A 19,675-nucleotide genomic window follows, 5' to 3' on the forward strand; every position below is an offset into this window, starting at 1 on the left:
GTCACATAGCCGCTAAGAGTCAGCACTGAGGACTGAACCCTAGAGTTTAGACAGCCTGAGGTCTCTTTGCTCCAGTGGTGAGCAGAGCTATAATGGAGACCAGAGCCCACTGAGCTCCAGCATGGTTGCCTGCCTCCACTGACCTCTGCCCAGTGGTTCCCATAACAGTTGAAGTGCTTTTAGAATCTACACAAGTAAGAGGTGAGGGTGTCCCAGGGTCTCACTGATCATGACCCTATGCATGTGGTATCTGGGGTTGTGGTATCATGGGACCCTTCACCTGCCATTCTCCCAGCTCTTAGTCTGGGACCCTGGAGAAACGTCAACAGAGGCTGGAGGTTATATGGAGGTGTTCCCAATTCCAGAAATTAGTAAAGTCGTCAAGGGCATAGGCACCAGTATGTGCCAGATGCTTGAAGGTGAGGCCAAGCTGGGAATATTCAGGGAAATGTAAGTCTCCTTCTGATAAGAACAGAGTTAGGGAGGCAGGACTCAGGCCTGGAATGTCTCCCTGAGAAGTGGGTGTTGATTTTGGAGGTGGTAGGAGCAGTGGGGGAGTTTGGGTCATAAATGGAGGTGAACTTACACATGCCTTAACCTGTTCCATCTAGCTGCAGAAAAGAAAGGTCTAGAAATTTGAGACAGAGTTCAGCATTAGACACACATGGGTGGTGACTGCTTGGTGGATTGGGTGGGGCTTTCTGTCACGTTTAGGAAGGGGAATTCTTGTCCTGGTGGTAATATTATTAACAAATCAGGAAGAAGAGAGTAGATGTCAATTCTGGGTGTCTTTCTTGGGCACCAGGTTGGAGGAAGTGGTCTCTCAGACATAGGTAAAAGGTTTTAAGAGAGGTAGCCATTGAGGGAGGAGAGGATAATCTAGCAGCCACAGTTTCCAAGGGAAGAGTGGACATGAGGTGAATGCAGAGGCCTAGGAGTAACTGAGGCAGGATGACCCTGAGGATTGGGCTGCTGCTTATTCACCATTCTTGACTCACCAGAATTTTGTGGTGACCTTTTGTGGATCCTCCAAGGCTGGTTGATGAGCTTAGGGATGAATAGGACACCTGTGAGTTACTCGGCCTCATGTTACGGGCGGAATTATGACCCCCTAAAGTCTTATGTTGAAGTTTTAATCCCCAGTAACCCAGCATGTGACTGTGTTTGGAGATAGAGATTTTTATTAATATGAACCCTCATCCAACATGTCCAGTGTCCTTGTAATAACAGGAAATTTGGGCTCAGACACAGAAGAAAGACCAAGTGAAGTCACAGGGAAATGACAGCCATCAATAAGCCAAGGATTGAGGCTGTAAACGCAACCAACCCTGCCAACACTTGAACTGTCAGAAAATGAATTTTTGTTGTTTAAGCTAGCCACTATGTGGTACTTTGTTGTGGTAGCCTTAGCAGGAGGTGGGGTCCTGCAGCGGTCTGTAGTAGCAGGGCACTCTCAATGCTGTATGATGAGTAACAGGGAGACAAATGGAATCCCTGTGGCTGTGGGGATGCATTTATGGCGTGCACAGATGCAAGAGATGCTAAGAAAGATGTGCACACAGAGAGGGAGCATGAGCTGATGATTCTACATCTTTGGTATTAGGGACTTAAGAGTGCAGGGTGAGTCTACATTTAGTTGTACCTGGGAGGTATGCTCTGGGGTATCCCAGAGATATGGCCTGGCTGGGGGCTGGTGGGGCCCTGCAGGCAGGACCATGAGGAGAGAGTGACATTAGTGGCACCAGGACCTGGTATTGCCTCCGAGTTGGAGAGCTTGGGAGGAGGGTAAGCATGGGGTAGATGTGTTAATGATGGGTTGTGGGTCCTTGGGAGAGAGGCTTTTTGTGATTTCATCTCTCCCCATCATGGCAGGGTAGTGTGACCTTTGAAGACGTGGTAGTGTACTTCTCCTGGGAGGAGTGGGGGCTCCTTGATGAGGCTCAGAGATGCCTGTACCACGATGTCATGCTGGAGAACTTTGCACTTGTGACCTCACTGGGTAAGGCCCTCACACCCATCCCAGTACCTTGAGCTAGACTCTGATCTTCTCACAATTGAACAGTAGGTTCTGTCTCCTTTCCCAGTTCCCTGGCTGGGTGCTGTGGTCGACAGGGCTGGGCTGAGCGACTGCCCTCTTCTTGAACCTGCAGCCACTGGTGTGCTGCCCCAGTGAGCCTGATGGATCACACCTTACTTGCCCTCTCCCTGGCTGGGTAACTGTCCAGATCCATGGCTCCTGCCCAGGTTTTTCTGTCTCCTTTCTGTTGACATTCTTCCTGTCTGTACCAGCAGTTGCCATTTGATAATATGTTGACTACATTTGGGGACGATGGGCTTTTATTTTTTGGCCATGCCGCATGGCTTGTGGGATCTTAGTTCCCCAACCAGGGATTGAACCTGGACCCTTGGCAGTGAAAGTGCAGAATCCTAACCCCTGGACTGCGAGGGAATTCCCATTGGCTATTCTTATAATATGCAGAATTGCTCTGGGCCAATGCTAGTCCATCACCTGTCCTGTCATTGCCTTAGGACTCAGGTCCCAGGCAGTTGTTCAACTGGGGTTCAGAAAGAAGAGTGCTGGGATGGACATGACTCCAGCCATGGCGAGATGGGCTCAGAGCAGGTCTCTCTTTGGTGAATGGCAGCTGATGGAGGGCATGACATCAAGACTGTATTCAGATCATATGGAACCTGTCCTGTGTCCACCAGTGTGTTGATGGTGATGCCAGTGACCACACCTCATTTCTACCTTTCCTGCCTTACTGTGGACACTTCTATAACTTCTGATTCTTCTCTGGGTCCCTGGCTGTCCCCACCTTTCTACTTTCATGTGTCACCTTTTCTCTACTGTTTCCCCTACAATGTTCCCCAAGATTAGGTCCCACATAATGTATTGCAAGGCATGCACATATCATTAAATAGACTGAATACCACGTAGTCAGTTGCAACCATATCTTCCTGCGCCTGGATACTTGAACACAGCACTCAAATAGCAGCAGCCAAGGCCCTCCTGAAGGGTGTTGGCAGAGAAGTGAATTGGAGATATTTCTTCCTGTGCTGCATGCCACCCTGACAGCCTCCATCTTGCAAGGGTTCCCTACTTCTTAGGGCTTTCAGAGTCCCAGTACTGCAAAGCAGCTCTTTCATCAACCTCATACTGAAAACAATCCAATGGCCTCATTCTTTGGTGTGTCTGACACATTTGTGTTGGGGCTGCCCCACCACCACCAAAGACAACACGCATTTCACCAGCATTTCTGTGCTTTCAGGTTGTTGGTATGGAATGGAGGATGAGGAAGCATTTTCTGTGCAGAGTGTTTCTGTAGAACAAATGTCACTGGGCAAGACTCCAACTCCAGATCCATCCATTCAGAAGACTCATCCCTGTGAGAAGTGTGTCATGGCCGGGAGAGACATTTTGTATCTGCCTGAGTACCAAGGATTGCATCCTGGGCAGAAATCATACACCTGTGAGGCATGTGGAAAACAATTTTGGTTCAGTCCAAACAGTCACCAGCACCAGAAGCACAATGATGAGAAGCCATTCAAAAGGGACATAGATAGGGCCTCATTTGTGACGAGCTACAGGTTCCATGTTTCAGGGAAGACCTTCACCTGCGAAGAAGTCGGGAGGGACTTCCTGGCTATGTTGAATCTTCTTCAGCATCAGGCCACTCTCAAAGGGGCAAAGCCACACAGCAGCTTCAGGTGTGGGGAGTCCTTTCATAGTGGAAAAAGTCATTACAAGTATAGTGAGTATGAGAAATTGTTCAGCTATGAATACACACTTTTTCAGGATGAGCAACTTCACACTAGAGAAAGTTACTATGACTGTGAGAAACCCTTTAACCAAAGCTCCATTCTTATTAATTGCCAGAGACCTGACACAGGAGCAAGGTCTTATGAGTGCAGTGAATGTGGGAAATCCTTTAGCCAAAGCTACAGACTCATTCAACACCACAGAAGTCACACTGCAGCAAGGCCTTATAAGTGCAATGAATGTGGGAAAGCTTTCAGCTACAAATTAAGACTTGTGCAGCACCTACAAATTCACACTAAAGTGAGGCCTTATGAGTGTGGTGAATGTGGGAAGTCCTTTAGCTACAGCTCCACTCTCATTAAACACCAGAGAGTTCACACTGGAGCAAGGCCTTATAAGTGTGGTGAGTGTGGGAATTCCTTTAGCCAAAGCTCCAACCTCATTCAGCACCAGAAGATTCACAGTGGAGCGAGGCCTTATAAATGCAGTGAATGTGGAAAATCCTTCAGCTACAAATGCAAACTTGTGCAGCACCTGCGAATTCACACTGGAGAAAGGCCTTATGAGTGTGGGGAATGTGGGAAATCCTTTAGCCACAGCTCCACTCTTAATCAACACCAGAGAATTCACACTGGAGCCAGACCATATAAGTGTGACGAGTGTGAGAAATCCTTTAGCCAAAAGTCCAACCTCATTCAGCACCGGAGAGTACACACAGGAGAAAAGCCTTATGAGTGTGGGGAATGTGGGAAGTCCTTTAGTCAAAGCTCCCACATCATTCAACACAGAAAACTTCACACCAGATAACCTCATGAATGCAGTGACTGGGAGAAAATCAGTTACAGCCAATGGTCTGTAATTAAACAAGTTCACAGCCTGGATAAAATTTATTTGTGCAGCAAAGTTGGGAAAACCTTCATCTAAAGGTCTCTGAGACCTACAGGGAACATGGGTTTTCAGTGTACTAGAACTAGAGTGTTTTTGTGAGGGAACCATCTGCTTGACATTGAACCTTATACAGCTGAGCATCCAGAGTGGGAAGGTTCCCCAGGAGTTCTAGGTTTGTGGGAAGCTATTAGGATCCTCTTTGCATATTCTACTGCTGGCTCTGTTGCCTGAATTATGTTCCTTCCAGTTTCTGTGGCAGAAGCCTCACCTCTACCACTTAGTAGTTTCCAGGTTCCAATAGTATGTATGTCCCTTGCAATGATCAGGGAAGGCAGATGTCTCTGTCCCATTCTCTACAGAACAGTAAGGAGGAGTAATTTTCAAGGGAGGAAGCACCTCTAGTGCCTCTGTGAGAAGTATAAATCAGTTCCCTTTTCCCAAGGATATCACATAATGCTGAGCACTACTGTGGGGAAGCTGTTCCCCGGGTACTGCAAAGGAATCACGTGCCTTCATGTCTAGAGTTGGGTTTTCTGGTGTTGGTTGTAAGACAGGGGTGAGGCTGGAACCTAAATTCACACACAGTGGATGTGATTCATATGCACTGGAGGAGGCTGTGGCGATGAGAGAGGTGTGCCTTTTCTAAACATGCCTCCACAAATATTCAGTGACTGTGGCTACATTGTGTTGGATGAGGTGTACATGCCATAGCTGTGTTCTTCCTGTAGCTGCGGTCATTGTCAGAGCATATAAAGCTTTGTATATTTGTTTAGCCTCCAGGCTGCTCACTCTAAGGATACTGCTGCATGGAGAAGAAAATGAAAATAGACAGAAGGGAGATCTTGAAGCCCAGAGATACAGTTTTTGTGACCTAGCAGCTGTTCCTGCCAACTCAGAAATGATCTTTATGAATACTTTCTGCCCTGTTGGAGGGCTGCCTCCCAAGCTTTCTAAACATCTGGTTATGAAAAAAAATGGGGAATTAGATTTCTATTTAAACAAATTCTTACAAAGGTTTATTGACATATAATTGATTTAAATTGTACAGTGTGGTTAGTTTTGACATAGTGTAAAAACCATGAAACCATTAAAAATGCTGATGGTTATCATATCTGTAATTCATAGTTACTTCCCTTGTATTTTTGGCCACACCACACAGCTTGTGGGATCAAGCCTGGGTCGTGGCAGTGAAAGCCCAGAATCCTAACCCCTCGGCTACCAGAGAATACCCTTTTAAAATCTCTTTCTGCCCTCACAACTACTGATTTACTTTTTCACAGTAAATTCGTTTGTTTCATAGAATTTACTTTTTAAAAATTGTGTTTTCCCTCCATGCTGCATAATTATTTTCTGATTCATAAATGTTTGCTTATGTAAATACTTCATTCTTTTTATAGCTGAGTACTATATCCTGTCTAGATGAACCACAATTTGTTTACCCACTTTTCTGTTAATGGCCATTTTGGCTTGTTTCCAATTTTCGGCTGTTACAAATAAAGCCTTATGTATATACACAATGGAAAGGCACAGGCGATGAAGCCTCTTTGTTTTTGTTCATGTTAGGGGTAACTTGTTGCATCTCGCCACACTATATTACTGAATTATGTAACACATAAACCTCTTCAGAGTCCATTTCTAAGATATAAACCTTTCATAACTCCAATATCAGTGCACAGACATCCCACTTTAAAGCTTTTGTGTTTCATAAATCTCTTAACCTCTAGGTAGGTAGCTATTACATCTCTGAAGTTCCCCAATCATTCCACTAGAGTTTGCAACATGTTTGCAACATTCTATACGTGGTTTGTTGGGTCTCTCAAACTATTTAACATGCTGACCACCCCACCAATTTGAAGAGATTAGGGTGGGCAAGTTGAAGTGTCTTGATGGTGCACATCTGTGGCATTTTTTTTTTACTACCAGAGCTCCACACAGCCAGGAAATTTTTCAGGTACTGTATGTGCAAGAGTGTGAGGAACTGTCCTTCCTACACCCTAATGCCCAACCCTTCTGGTGTAAATTTGCGAAGAAAGGGTGAACCCGTGGAACACCCCCATCCTTCCTTGGACCCTAACAAAGGCAGAGCTTCAGATCCATGCTCCCTGCACCCACAACCTCACTGTGGCATGCCCCCAGGGTGCCGCTCCAGGCTCTGTGAATGATGTTCCTCAAGCTTGATAGTTTCGAAGTGCTTCCTACCACCTCTTGCAGTTCTCTTATGATGATCATAGGTAGGAAGCACTTCAAAAAACTACGATTTAAAAAAAAAAAAAAACTAAGATAACTGCAAGGGGTGGCCCAGCCACAGTGTTGGTTGGCCCTGGTGTAGGTATAAGTATCTTTTTCAGGTGAGCCTTGGGCATTCCCAGCTGAGTCACTACAGCCACTAGGCTGGGAACGAGAACATACTAGCCTCAAAGTGACTTGAAAGGAGTGAAAAAACCTGTCACTTCACGTGGTACTAAAAAGTACCCCCTCCTCAGAGAGCACTCCACAACTATAAGCAGAAAAAAATCACAACCTGTATGTAATTTTTTGTAAAGCACAGTAAGTAAGTGCACCAAGGGAAATATTTGAACGCTGACTTTTGCAAGACTTTAACTGTAGTGGTAAAGTGGAATAGAATCCGACATAAAAACATAGGAAACTTCTTATGGAATATTTCTATTATTGTCACATTAACAGTATTTTTAATCACCCTAGAATGTTTTCTTTAAAACACTCTTCACCCTGTAATAGGTATAAATCCACTTCACTTGGGAAACTTGGAATTTTAATAAACATTTGTTAAGAGAAATATCCCTAAGCAAATCACAATATCTTTGGCAGGATACATAATAAATTGATGACAAAGTTTAACTTCAACTCCATCCAGTTATCTATCTTTGAATGAGGAGGAAGGGGGATTGGGAAAGTACAAGGCAAAAAAACGTACGTTTTTATATGTTTGCTTTAAAAAGTGCTCTGGGGATTTGATAGATGGATTTAGTCAGCCAGGATTAGCTAGGGGAAAACATCTAATCCCTGAAAACTACTTGGTGTCAGGGAAGAGTCGTCAAAAGATGCTGAGACCTGAGAAGTAACCCCACACATGGCTGTGTTGAATTTCCTTCAGCCCTCACAATTTCTTAACTTTCACAGTAGAAACTTGGAAGGGAGAATAAGAAAAAAGCCAGCTTCATGAAACTGGCCCAAAATGGGGGAAATGCACATCAAAACATTTATTTGTCACTTTTGAACACACCTACTTAAAAATCCCTACTGTGTGTGCCACACATTACTGTAAAAAATTATTTTAATTATTTTAATTATGAAAATTAATAAAATTTTTAATAGGATAAAAGTTTCTAAGGAGAAAGGCTGACTTAGAATAACAAGTGCAGGGGATTGGGCTCTAAATTAAATTTTGGGTGGGGTGGAAAAAAGCCTCATGGGTAGGGCTTACCTAGTGACATAGTGGTTGAGAATCTGCCTGCCAATGCAGGGGACACAGGTTCAATCCCTGGTCCGGGAAGATCCCACATGCCAGGGAGCAACTAAGCCCGTGTGCCTCAACTACTGAGCCTGTGAGCCAGTGCACCCACATGCCACAACTACTGAAGCCTGTGCACCTAACAGCCCCTGCTCCACAGTGAGAGAAGCTACGGCAATGAGAAGCCTGTGCACTGCAAGGAAGCGTAGCCCACGCTTGCCATAACTAGAGAAAGCCCACGCAAAGCAACAAAGACCCAACACACAGCCAAAAATAAATAAATTTATTATTTTTTTAAAAGCCTCATGGGTAAAGGATGTTCCAAACCCACATTTGATGAAGGTGAGGGCATGAGATTTGGGGGGGGGTGGGAGGAAACACCATAGTGACATGCCTGAGGCCAGAATATACTTTCAGCTGTTCAAGGAAAAGAAGGCCAGTGCAGAGGTCAGAGATGTCACTGGGCCACAGATAAGACATTGTTCCACTGCAAGGATTCAGATTTCGAAGAAAAGATTTATATTTTTGGCTGGGGTCACGTACTTTGAGAGCACATCCTGTCAAAGGGAAGCACACAATAGGGAGCCCAGCTCACGAACCGTTAAACGCAGGAAGGGGCGAATTGCCATGGGGAAGAGAGGGATGCCCCCTTACCCAGAGGTGGTGGAATAGGCCCTGTGGCAGCACTGCCAGCCGCGCACCCGGGAGTTACGCCCCAGAGCAACGGATCGTCAAGCAACGCTCAGAGAGGCATAGCCCCAGGAGGAAGCCAGGTCCACAAGTGAGTTCAAGCTGTAAGTGACCACCAGATCCCGCAATTCACGTGAATTTTCGCAGTTGGGGCGTTGTTCATAACTTCACCAGCAGAGGGACCCCACCGCCAAGAGTCAGACAAACTTCGTTGGCGGGGAACACCCACCCCCGCCCAACCCCAGAGGCTGCGGGTCAGGAGGTGCGAGGATACCTCTGAGGAGTCATAGGGTTTGAAGCCAGGCTGTGCAGCATGACCTTAGGAACCAGCCGAACAGCCCACAGTCGCCCACGAGTTCCCGCCTCCCCCGCGACGCAGAGCGCACACTGCCCGCCGGCCACAGTGTCCTGGCTGCGGGAGGGAGAGGTGGGGCGGTGTCCACCTACCGGAACCTCACGCGAGCCCACTGCCTAGACCGTGGGGCCCTCCGTGGGCCTGCCCGCACAGCCTAGTCTGGCCCGGTTCCCACCTCCAGACCCGGGAGACCCGCTCCAGCTCCCCTCAGCAGCCGGAGCAGCCCCGGCGGGGCTGGTCGTTCTGGCCGGGCGGCCGCGGCCTCTTCCCCGTTAGTCTGCAGGTACAATCTCCGGAGGAAGCACGAGGCGCGCCCGCCCGGCACGACCGGGACGATCCCGCCAGTCCCGCCGGCCTCCCGGAACTCGGCTGCAGGCACCGCGGCCGAATCCCATCCCCTGAAGATGTTGCCCGAGCTCCGGAAGGGAAGGGACTATATAAACGTGGCTGCCAAATGGCGCCCGACAACCGACGCCAAAGTCAGCGGGACGGATTCGGATCCCGGACCGACGAGGGCGCACCGGCGGCCCCCCGGGGTGCTGGACCTAGTCCGGGCCTACCTCGGAGCGCATCTCTCAGCCCGGGACCGTCACTCGGGCTGCCCAGAATGGCACCAGTGAGTTCCCAGGAGGACTTAGAAAAATTCTGCAGCAGGCAGTGTACACCGAAAACCATACAAAAATTCATGGAGAACAACGGGTGAAATTTTTTTTTTTCTTTTTTTGGCTGAGCCGTGTGGCTTTGCGATCTTAGTTCCCAGATCAGGGGGATGAACCCGCGTCCTTGGCAATAAAAGTGCCGAGTCCTAATCACAGGACTGCCAGGGACTGCCCGAATATTTTAATTCTATCATTTTGAGTAGAGGTCTTTCTAAAGCAAAAAAAAAAAAAAAAAAAAAAAAAAAAAAGCTCAGAAGACATGAAGGAAATAATTTATAACTTGACCACATAGAAATTTAAACAAAATCTGTCACTGCATTGACCATAACAAAGTTCAAAGACAAAAAATGGATGTGGGGAACACTGGTGCTAATGTACATGGAGTGATAAGAATACTGATTTCATCATTACTTACCATAAAAAACGGGAGGATTAATAGCCTTTTACTAAATAAACTTCCAGCATATCTGTACAATGCAACAGTATGAAAGAGAGAGACTGTGTGTGTTTGAAGTGAGGTTAATGTTGATGGTGAACTGTTCCATGAAATTTTGTTTTAAGGTGTAGAATTTCCTTTGGTTTGGTTTTTTGTGTGTGTGTGTGTTTTAAGTACATGTATTTCTATTTTAAAAGATAGATGGACAGGCAAAGGAACTAGAACCGCTACAGCAATTTCAAAATCCAAGAATAAAGTTGCCCATAATTTAAAGCTTATTTATAGAGCTGATAGAGACCATGTGATGTTTGCAGTTAGACACGTTGATCAATGGAACATAACAGAGATTCAAACAAATATGCCTAAGCCCAAGTGATTTTTGGCAAATGTGCAAAAGCAATTCACTGGAGAAAAAATGGCTTCTCTATGATATGGGCAATCGGACATCCACAACAAAACACAAAAGCAAACATGCAAGCAAACAAAAAAACCTTAACCTAAACACCTTAACTTCACACCTCCTACAAACAAATTCAAAATGGATCACTCACGTTAATGTAAAATTTAACACTAGAACACACTTCAGAGGAAAATATTCCAAGAAAACAAAATGGGTATCTAGGGTCGGGCAAAGAGATTTTAAAATCTGACACCAGAAGTGTGATCCATAAAAAGAAATAGAGACATTGGAAGTTTTCAAAATTAAAAACCTAGGCTGTGAAACACCTGAAGAGGATGAAAGGACCAAGGACTGAAGCAGGGAGAAAACGTAAGCAAACCACATATCAGATATGAATATGAAAGAACTCTCAAAACTATTATCTTTTTAAAAAATATCCCAATACAAAATAGACAAAACACAGAACAGGCATTTCACCCAAGAGGAAGAGATACGATTGGACGGCAAATAAGCATGTAAAAAGATATGAGGCATTTCCTGGGAATGCAAGTGAAAATCATAGGGAGATACCTGGACACATCCATCAGAACGCCTTAAACAACATACAGAACGGTAATAAAATGCTGATGAGGTCGAGGAGAAACCCAGTCATTCACCCATCACTGGTGGTAATGTAAAATGGTACAGTCATTGTGGAAAACACTGTGGTGGCTTCCAAACACACAAATAACAAAAAACAAAAAGCTTTGCAAGTACTGTACAATCCAGAAACTCAACCCCCAGTCAAATAAAAATAGATTGTCGAGTAAAGGATTGACTCAGCAGGTCTAGAATGTTCAGAACCACCACATTCCAAAGAAACGTCGGGCCTTGCCTGGCTCCTGGGAAGCCCTTGGAATGCCTGATGAATGTCCTTATTTAGTTGGGGACTTGGATAGTTGAGGCTAACAGTGTGATTTATGGCAGGGGCCTTGGGCCACGCGTTATCAGTTTGAACTCCAGGAAGTCAGCTTTTTGGGGTCCTGTGAGTCCTTCTAGGGAGCAAAGCATCAAATCGGAGGGTGGTCTGGAGGACCCCACCTATTCCCCCGCCGGACAACACTTATGTTCACGAAAAATCCTAGACTTGAATGGTCTCAGCCCCTCTGTTCATCAGAGCCCCAAACTGGAAACAACACGGATTCCTTCAAGGAGTAACTGGTTACAGAAATGGTTGGTGGCAGGGGTAGTCGTGGAAATAGAAGTGTTTGGATGTACATAGCGAAGGAAGAATGGACAGGACTGGACAATGTGTTGTCTATGACATGGGGACATACAGGATGAGGAAACGCTTCTGGAGTTTGGAAAAGACTCACTACGGGAACAGTGGTACAATCCATTCAGACAGGGGGAAGTCTGGGGCGTGGCCAGGGTAAAGAAGAAGCAGAACAAGATTTTAGGGTTGGACCACTTTCAATATGTCATTTCTGTGAGGTATCCAAGTCAGAAAACCAACTAGGTGGTTGTATATCTAATTCTGGAAAGAGTTGAAATATGGGGTTTATAAGCATAGAGTTCTTAATGCCTTAGAAATGGACTAGACCACTCAGAGGTTATTTATTCTTTTAATCATATCGGTAATAGACTGTAGGGCCCAGCGTGGAGCAACAGATGTGCTTCAAGTTAACACCCATGCAGAGGAGCCTATGCTGGTAAACAGTGCTGTGGAGGAGCATCAAGGAAGGTAGTAGTGAAATGAGAAACCTCTGGTTGTCAGGAGCCAGAGATAACAGCATTCCAAGAAACCAAGATAAGTGAGCCACTTACCTGAACTGCTTTGAAGGAAACCAGGACATGTCACCCCCAAATATCACCCACTGTTTGACACATCAATTATTTTGAATTCCAGGCACTTATGACACAGCAGATGCAGGAAGGATGCTCTGACACTACTTTTTCTTCCTGAGAGCAGGAGATCAAACTCCCATGTGAAAGGTACCCTCCCTGTACCAGGAGGAAGACATTCTTAATCACCAGAGACAGGAAATGTGAGTGGGAGAATTGGGGACTGAGCAGTTTGTACCAACAAAACCTGACTAATCTCATGCCTACCTTCCTAGTTCACTTCTTCACTGTAAACTACCCACAGCCCAGACCCCTTTGTCTTGTCAATTCTTCACAAATTGATCCTTTGTCTAAAAGATATAAAAGCTTCCTGTTCTTGTCACATCTTTGGGTCTTCGATCTCTCATGAAATCTCCCATGTACACGTAAACATTTAATAAAATGTGTGTGCTCTTCTTCTATTAATCTGTCTTTTGTCAGTTTCAACCTTAGGCCCAGTCAGAGACCCTAAAAAGAGGTAAGAGGAGAATTTTCCCTTCCCTACAGCTGTTAGAATGTCCAGTAAGGTGGTAAATGGAAAGTGAGCATTAGATATTCACCAAAGAAGTCACTGATGTACCATGGCAAAAGAGAGCAGTATTTGGAGCCATCTGGTGGGAAACTGTATACAGTGAAATAAAGAGCAGATGTCAGGTGAAGATATTGAAAGGTTATATGTTAAACAGGCAAGTATTCACAAAAGTTCAACTCTTTATTGTTTTTTGTTTGTTTTTTTAAAGAGCAGTTTGGGTTCAGAGCAAAACTGGAGTACAGTTTATTCCAATATGCCCCCTCCTCTGCCATCGCTGATTCCCACCACCCCCACAAATAAGAGAGAGAGAGAGTGACCTCAGAGCCTTCCCCTTCTCTACTATCCTATCAACATTCCTCATCAGTGTGTTGACTCTACATGCATTAGGGTTCACTCTTGATGTACATTTTGTGGGTTTTGACCAATCTGTCTCACCATTATAGTATCATAGAGAATAGCTTCCATCTTAAAAATCCTGTGCTCCCCTTATTCACCCTCACCCCCAACCGCCGATCCCCTACAACGCCTCGCAACACACTGATCTCTCTACCCTCTCCAAACTTTTGCCTTTTCTGTAATGTCATACATAGTTGGAACCATAAGGTATGTAACCTCTTCAGATTGCCTTCTTTCAGTGAGTAATATGCATTTAAGGTTCCCCTTCTCTCGCCTCACAGTTCCATAGCTCGCTCACTTCTTTTTAGCACCAAATAATTCCTTTGCATGAATGTACCCATCTGTGTCCGTTCAACTCCTGAGTGACATCTCGGTTGCCTCCCAGTCCTGGTAGCTATGAAAAAAGCCACCGTTAATGTCCACGTGCAGGTTTCTGCTGTTTTTGGCGGCGGCAGGGGTGTGCATATATATATATTGTTTTAAGTGTCTGTAGCTCAAAACAAGACTAGTTCCTCCTACATTTATGTCTTTTACCTCATGTTTGGCTTTTGACAGAAAGAGGGACATTTTTCTGAAACGATGGGGCTGGGGAGGCTGAAGTATAAGATGGGTGCAGGCCCATGCATATTCCTTTCTTATGTGGTGGGAAGATGACTCTTGCTGTTTGAGATCTAATTTCTCCGTGAACGATCAGGGAAGATACCAGGCGTAAAAAGGGAAAGTGAAGCTTAGAAAAACATGGAGAAGATTAGTTATAGATGCCGGGGTCTCCAGCACATGAACCTAAGATTTCTGGTTGTGTACGTCAGATTTGGTGTGTAGGACTTTGAATTTACAGTGCTATCATCTAGCCACTTTTGGCTGTCACACACCACCTTGTCACCACTAGAAAGAAGAAGGAAGATGGATAAACATGATTGAACCCCACAAATGGCACCCCTGAATCAAGACGGGTGCTCTCTTTGGGCAAATTGTGACTCTAAGTTGTGATCCCAGGGTTTTTTTATTTTACTTTCTGTTTTGTTTTTGGGCCGCGCAGCTTGTGGGATCTTAGTTCCCCAACCACTGATTGAACCTAGGCCCTCTGCAGTGAAAGCACCAAGTCATAACCACTGGACCGCCAGGGAATTCCCCCCTCCCCCACCCAGGGTTGTTTTAAAGACTAAACTAATATGAGTTTACACAAGGAGGATGTGAATGTACTTAATGCCACTTATAAATAACAAAATGATAAATTTTATGTGATACATATTTTTAACCACAATTCAAAACAGAACACCCTCTCCCTGACTCAGACTAAGGGAGTTCCTGGGTCTATCAGAGTCATTGGCAGTGTGGAAAACCAGGGGTCAGCAAATAGAAATATTTTCTTCCTCTTGAGGTGAATAAAAATTGTAAAAGACAGTAGTTGTACGTGCTGTAATTCAAAAAGAAAAGGTAGGGGTTAATTTTAGCATCTAAAAGCATACACTGTCCACCTTTCAAAGTATTTACACTACAAATTATGTGTAATTTCTTGGGTCAATCAGTGCTTGGAAACTTGCAGAGTAACTGAGCCTGTTGCCAAATCTTTTGTTGGTGTCCATGTCTGCAGACTGTGTGTGACCCAAATGAGGTTAAGATTGGGGTGGATGGGAGAAGAATTTTGGAGTTTATGTCCATATTTAGTATGTGTAAGAGAGGAAAATGATGTTCCCTCTAGAACCTTCTGAGTTTTTGGCTGTAACAAAAAGACGGATCAAGAAGAGAAAAACAGGGGCTTCCCTGGTGGCGCAGTGGTTAAGAATCCACCTGGCAATGCAGGGGACACGGGTTCGAACCCTGGCCCGGGAAGATTCCCACATGCCGTGGAGCAACTAAGCCCGTACGCCACACCTACGGAAGCTGAGCTGTAGAGCCCGCAAGCCACAACTACTGAGCCCACGTGCCACAACTACTGAAGCCTGCATGCCCAGAGCTTGTGCTACATAACAAGAGAAGCCACAACAATGAGAAGCCTGCACACTGCAATGAAGAGTAGTCCCCGCTCACCGCAACTAGAGAAAGCCCTCGCACAGCAACGAAGACCCAACACAGCCATAACTAACTAACTAATTAAATAAATAAATTTATAAAAAATAAGAGAAAAACAAGCAATTTATGAATGAGTGCAGTGGACACCCTGTGGGAGAAACCTAAACTAGAAGTAACTCGAAATGGAGGCTCAGAACTCCAGCTTTTATAGCAACTTCAACAAAGAACAATAAAGTCATAGAGAAATGACAAGAGAGAGGAAAGCAGTTTTAGGCTTCCGCAGGGGGCAAACCGTGGGAAGGGAAATATATGGAGGGAAACTAATAGAGTAAAGTATTGTTTGTGGATTCCTCTGGTGCCAACTCTGGGTTGATAAGAATGTCTTCTTTCCTTCTTCTCTAGGGAAGATAACATCCACGTGGGAGTTCTATGTCCTGCTTTAAGGAAGAAAAAGAGTCAGAGTGTCCTTGCGCCTGCTGTTTCTTAAGTGCCTTGAACTCAAAATAATCAATGTAAGGACTTCCCTGGCGGTCCAGTGGTTAAGACTCCTCGCTTCCACTGCAGGGGGTGCGGGTTCGATCTCTGGTCAGGGAATTAAGATTCCACATGTCGCGCTGCATGGCCAAAAATATATTAAAAAAGAAAAAAATCAATGTGCCAAATTGGTTCACCCCCTTCTCAGGGATAACTGTTCTCTCGTCACGATATAAAAATATAACGTGTTCACTGATGTGTGTCTGGGCCTTACGGCCTGGTCTAATGGCTCCACAGTGAGCATCTTCTACAGGCACAAGAGGCAAGTATGATATATTCACAGCACCCAGCACTGCCCCAGATTCTCCCGAGACCAGAGCCACCCAAACCATCCTGATCCTGATGTGCACCTTTGTCACTTTCTACTTGCTTTCCTGCATCTTGGTTCTTTGCATGGTGCTATTTGATAATCCAATGTTATGTCTGATAAATACTGTTACATTTGTGGAGACATGTTTCCCCAATGTTTTCCCTTTGTGCTCATCAATAACAACAACTCTGTCTCCAGGCTCTATTTCCTCTGCTGGGGCAAAGGTAATTTTCTCTAAATTTGTCACAAGACCAGACGGTTTCTGTTCTTTACAAAATATTCATATGTCCATTCATCCATTAGGTAAGGCTAAGCCTCTACTATGGGCCAAGTACTATTAGGTAATTCAATTACCTAAATTAGACCAGTAGCTCCAGCCCTCACAGGGATTGCGATATATTTCAATGACCTTAGGACACACATTTTTCTTCCTTCTAACAGCTCTAAAATTGGGAGGTATCATATACTGAATAGCATCTTATACTTGTGGCTGAGCAGTTGCGACATCGAGTTCATAGGCTTCATCCTAGTCTTAGTGCTTCAACTGAGTGTGGCAAATCACAGCAGAAGTTGCCAAATCCTTCAGAATGTAAGCAATTTGAAAGTAACAAAGGACTCCATGACTGACTTCTGTATCGTATAAAACTATCATTAAGGCACCTTATCACAGCACTTTTCTTTCTGAAATGTCTATAAAATAATGGTCTGTTTTACACTTGGTGGTATCTTAGATTTGGTTTAAAAAAAAAAAGATAGTTCAGCCAGGACACAGTCTTTAAGCATACATCTATACAAATTATTACACAACTTAAATTACTGTAAATGCTGGGAGATCAAGTTTAGGTGATTATGACAAAATACAACTACTGGACTTGACCTAGTCTGAAGGCTCAAGAAAAGATACCTTGAGAATGTATTTCTGTGTATGAAAAAAATATTCTGCAATAATTTACTATATGTTGAGTTTTGGGAAGAATATTCCAGTGAGAGAGAAAAGTGCCTGTGAAGGGTTGGTGCTGGGAAGCTGTGTGAACACTCAGGAAAGACAGAAGGGGCTGAGACACAATAAAGGATACTTCATGTCCAGACTCTGAACTAAGGAGACAGAATAATTTGTAGAGGGACTTCCCTGGTGGTACAGTGGTTAGGACTCTGCACTTCTAGTGCAGGGGGCACGGGTTCAATCCTTGGTTGGGGAACTAAGGTCCCGTATGCTGTGCGGCACGACCAAAAAACAAACAAGCAAAAAGAAATAATAATTTGTGGAAATAATAACTTAGCTGACCCATAAATCCAATGTACGCAACTTATAAATTCGAAATCATTAGAAATTAAATCCTAGGTCTTATTAAACTACAGTACTGTGATGACATTTTTTTACATGGTGATAAAATCAGCAAGAAGATGTAATTCCATTTCACAAATAAAATTATTCAATCAATTTAATTTGTTCAAAAAGCCAAATTGATAAGGACATTATACAAATTTTAAAAACATATAATTTGTAAACATCTACATACACAAATCAAATGTCTAAAGCCTCTTGAAAGCAAATCTCTGAGGCTCTCCTTCTTCTTCTTATCTAGTAATCTAAAAGTCAAGGCCATTATTCAAAATCACAGTTCAACAATTTTTCCTTCAAAAACACCTTTCACCAAGATTTTATGTAGCAATATAAAGAGCAGAACCACACAACACTGTAAACTAACTGTACTTCAATAAAGGATAAATAAATAAATAAAAAGAAAGAGCCAAACCTCTGTAAAGCATTAGAAGATTAATGGTTATCTTTCTTTCATCCTATGTTAGGACAATTTTTTTCAAGATATTATCAATAAGTACTTTTCACAAGTTTTTTTTTTTTACATTTATTTATTTATCATTTTTTTGGCTGCATTGGGTCTTCGTTGTGCACAGGGTTCCTCTAGTTGCAGTGAGCAGGGGCTACTCTTCCTTGTGGTGCGCGGGCTTCTCATTGTGGTGGCTTCTCTTGTTGCAGAGCACGGGCTTTAGGCGCACAGACTTCAGTAGTTGTGGTGGGCTCAGTAGTTGTGGTTTGCGGGCTCTAGAGCACAGGCTCAGTACTTGTATCACATGGGCTTAGTTGCTCCATGGCATGTGATATCTTCCCGGACCAGGGCTCGAACCCATGTCTCCTGCATTGGCAGGAAGATTCTTAACCACTGTGCCACGAGGGAAGTCCCATTGTTTCCTTTTTAAATGAGTTTTGTTAATCTCCAAATCTATTTCATTCAGGTCTAGCAGACTTTTTTCAAACCATGTTTTGCAACTCTTGGCTCAATCAAAAGATGGAGTGACTAATCCGTGGAACTGTGTATGCACAGGAGAAAAATGAATGATTTAACAGACTTTTCTTTTCCCATCTAGAATCTGAGAAGTCTGACAATGTCAGAAATTTGAACACAACCAGGCTGAACATCCATTATCCAGGAATGTGTCTCCTTCACAAGGAAGTTGCAAACTCAAGGGACACTGAGGTATTTCAGCCAACTAAGAATACTGTAGAGGGAAGCAAAAGAATGGAAGAGAGGGCTACAAACAGGACAAAGAGGGACAGGGTTTAGGCGGATTCCCTAGTGAGGAAGTTTTAAGCTTATAAAGCCATAGTTCCCTAAGTGGGCACTGTAATACTTTTAATTTTCAAGACAAAAAAGAGATAAAAATCTGATTAACCAATGGCCCTCTCTCTATACTTCGTATGAAGAGGATTCCAAATGCCATTTGGACTCTGACTGCCTCCCTGAATTTTTAGCGAAGGGTATTTTGTTAGGCAGATCCATGTCTATTACACTGTGTTTCAATCCACAACTATTACACTGTAATGTCAATTACACTGTTTCCCCATGTGTGAAATACAAATTAAATATGAGGCTTAATTCTTCCTGTTGAAAATGGGGAGATTCTCCCTTGTCTTCTGTCAGAGCATTTAGCTTAGAGAACTTCTAAGCACTTCCTTATCTCTTTAAAATGCATCCACTTGAATACTAGATAGGACTTTTGTCAGTTGGGCTTTTTTGTTTTTCAGATTCATGACCCAGAATAGTCTCTTAAGAACCTAGGAGCCATTCTTTAAAATGGAAACATCTTTAGACCCAGCTTCTTGAAATGCAAACAGCAAGGGAGCTAGCTCACCTATCTCCCGGTACCCGAGGGAGGGTAGGAGCCTAACCTCGGTGGGTTTCTTGTTCCAATTAGAAAAAACTTCCCAAAGTAGTTTGTCTTTCCTCTAGATAAAGCCAATTTGCTAACACAGATGGTCACCCCAATTACCAGGTATAGTTAGGATAAACTATCTGTGACAAATGATGCCGTCAACCAGAAAATATTGAGGCAAAATCAAGCAGAA

The 19,675-nt window shown here is 44.1% G+C and overlaps 2 protein-coding genes across 2 annotated transcripts in view; one reads left to right on the forward strand and one right to left on the reverse strand.

The window, feature by feature from the left end:
• Nucleotides 1-6,172, forward strand: part of LOC132416543 (zinc finger protein 211-like) — a 29,209-nt gene extending 23,037 nt beyond the window's left edge. Inside the window, exons 4-5 of the mRNA XM_059999936.1 lie at nt 1,873-1,999; nt 3,270-6,172. Coding sequence (XP_059855919.1) covers nt 1,873-1,999; nt 3,270-4,567 — 1,425 coding nt within the window. The 3' untranslated portion in view covers nt 4,568-6,172. The remainder of the gene's footprint in view (nt 1-1,872; nt 2,000-3,269) is intronic.
• A 9,718-nt stretch (nt 6,173-15,890) lies between these two features.
• The window catches only part of LOC132416545 (zinc finger protein 552-like), a 66,913-nt gene continuing 63,128 nt past the window's right edge, over nt 15,891-19,675 (reverse strand). The window contains exon 5 of the mRNA XM_059999939.1: nt 15,891-16,046. Coding sequence (XP_059855922.1) covers nt 15,972-16,046 — 75 coding nt within the window. The 3' untranslated portion in view covers nt 15,891-15,971. The remainder of the gene's footprint in view (nt 16,047-19,675) is intronic.

The sequence above is a fragment of the Delphinus delphis genome, chromosome 20, assembly GCF_949987515.2.
Source record: "Delphinus delphis chromosome 20, mDelDel1.2, whole genome shotgun sequence".
In the NCBI taxonomy this organism is placed as follows: domain Eukaryota; kingdom Metazoa; phylum Chordata; class Mammalia; order Artiodactyla; family Delphinidae; genus Delphinus; species Delphinus delphis.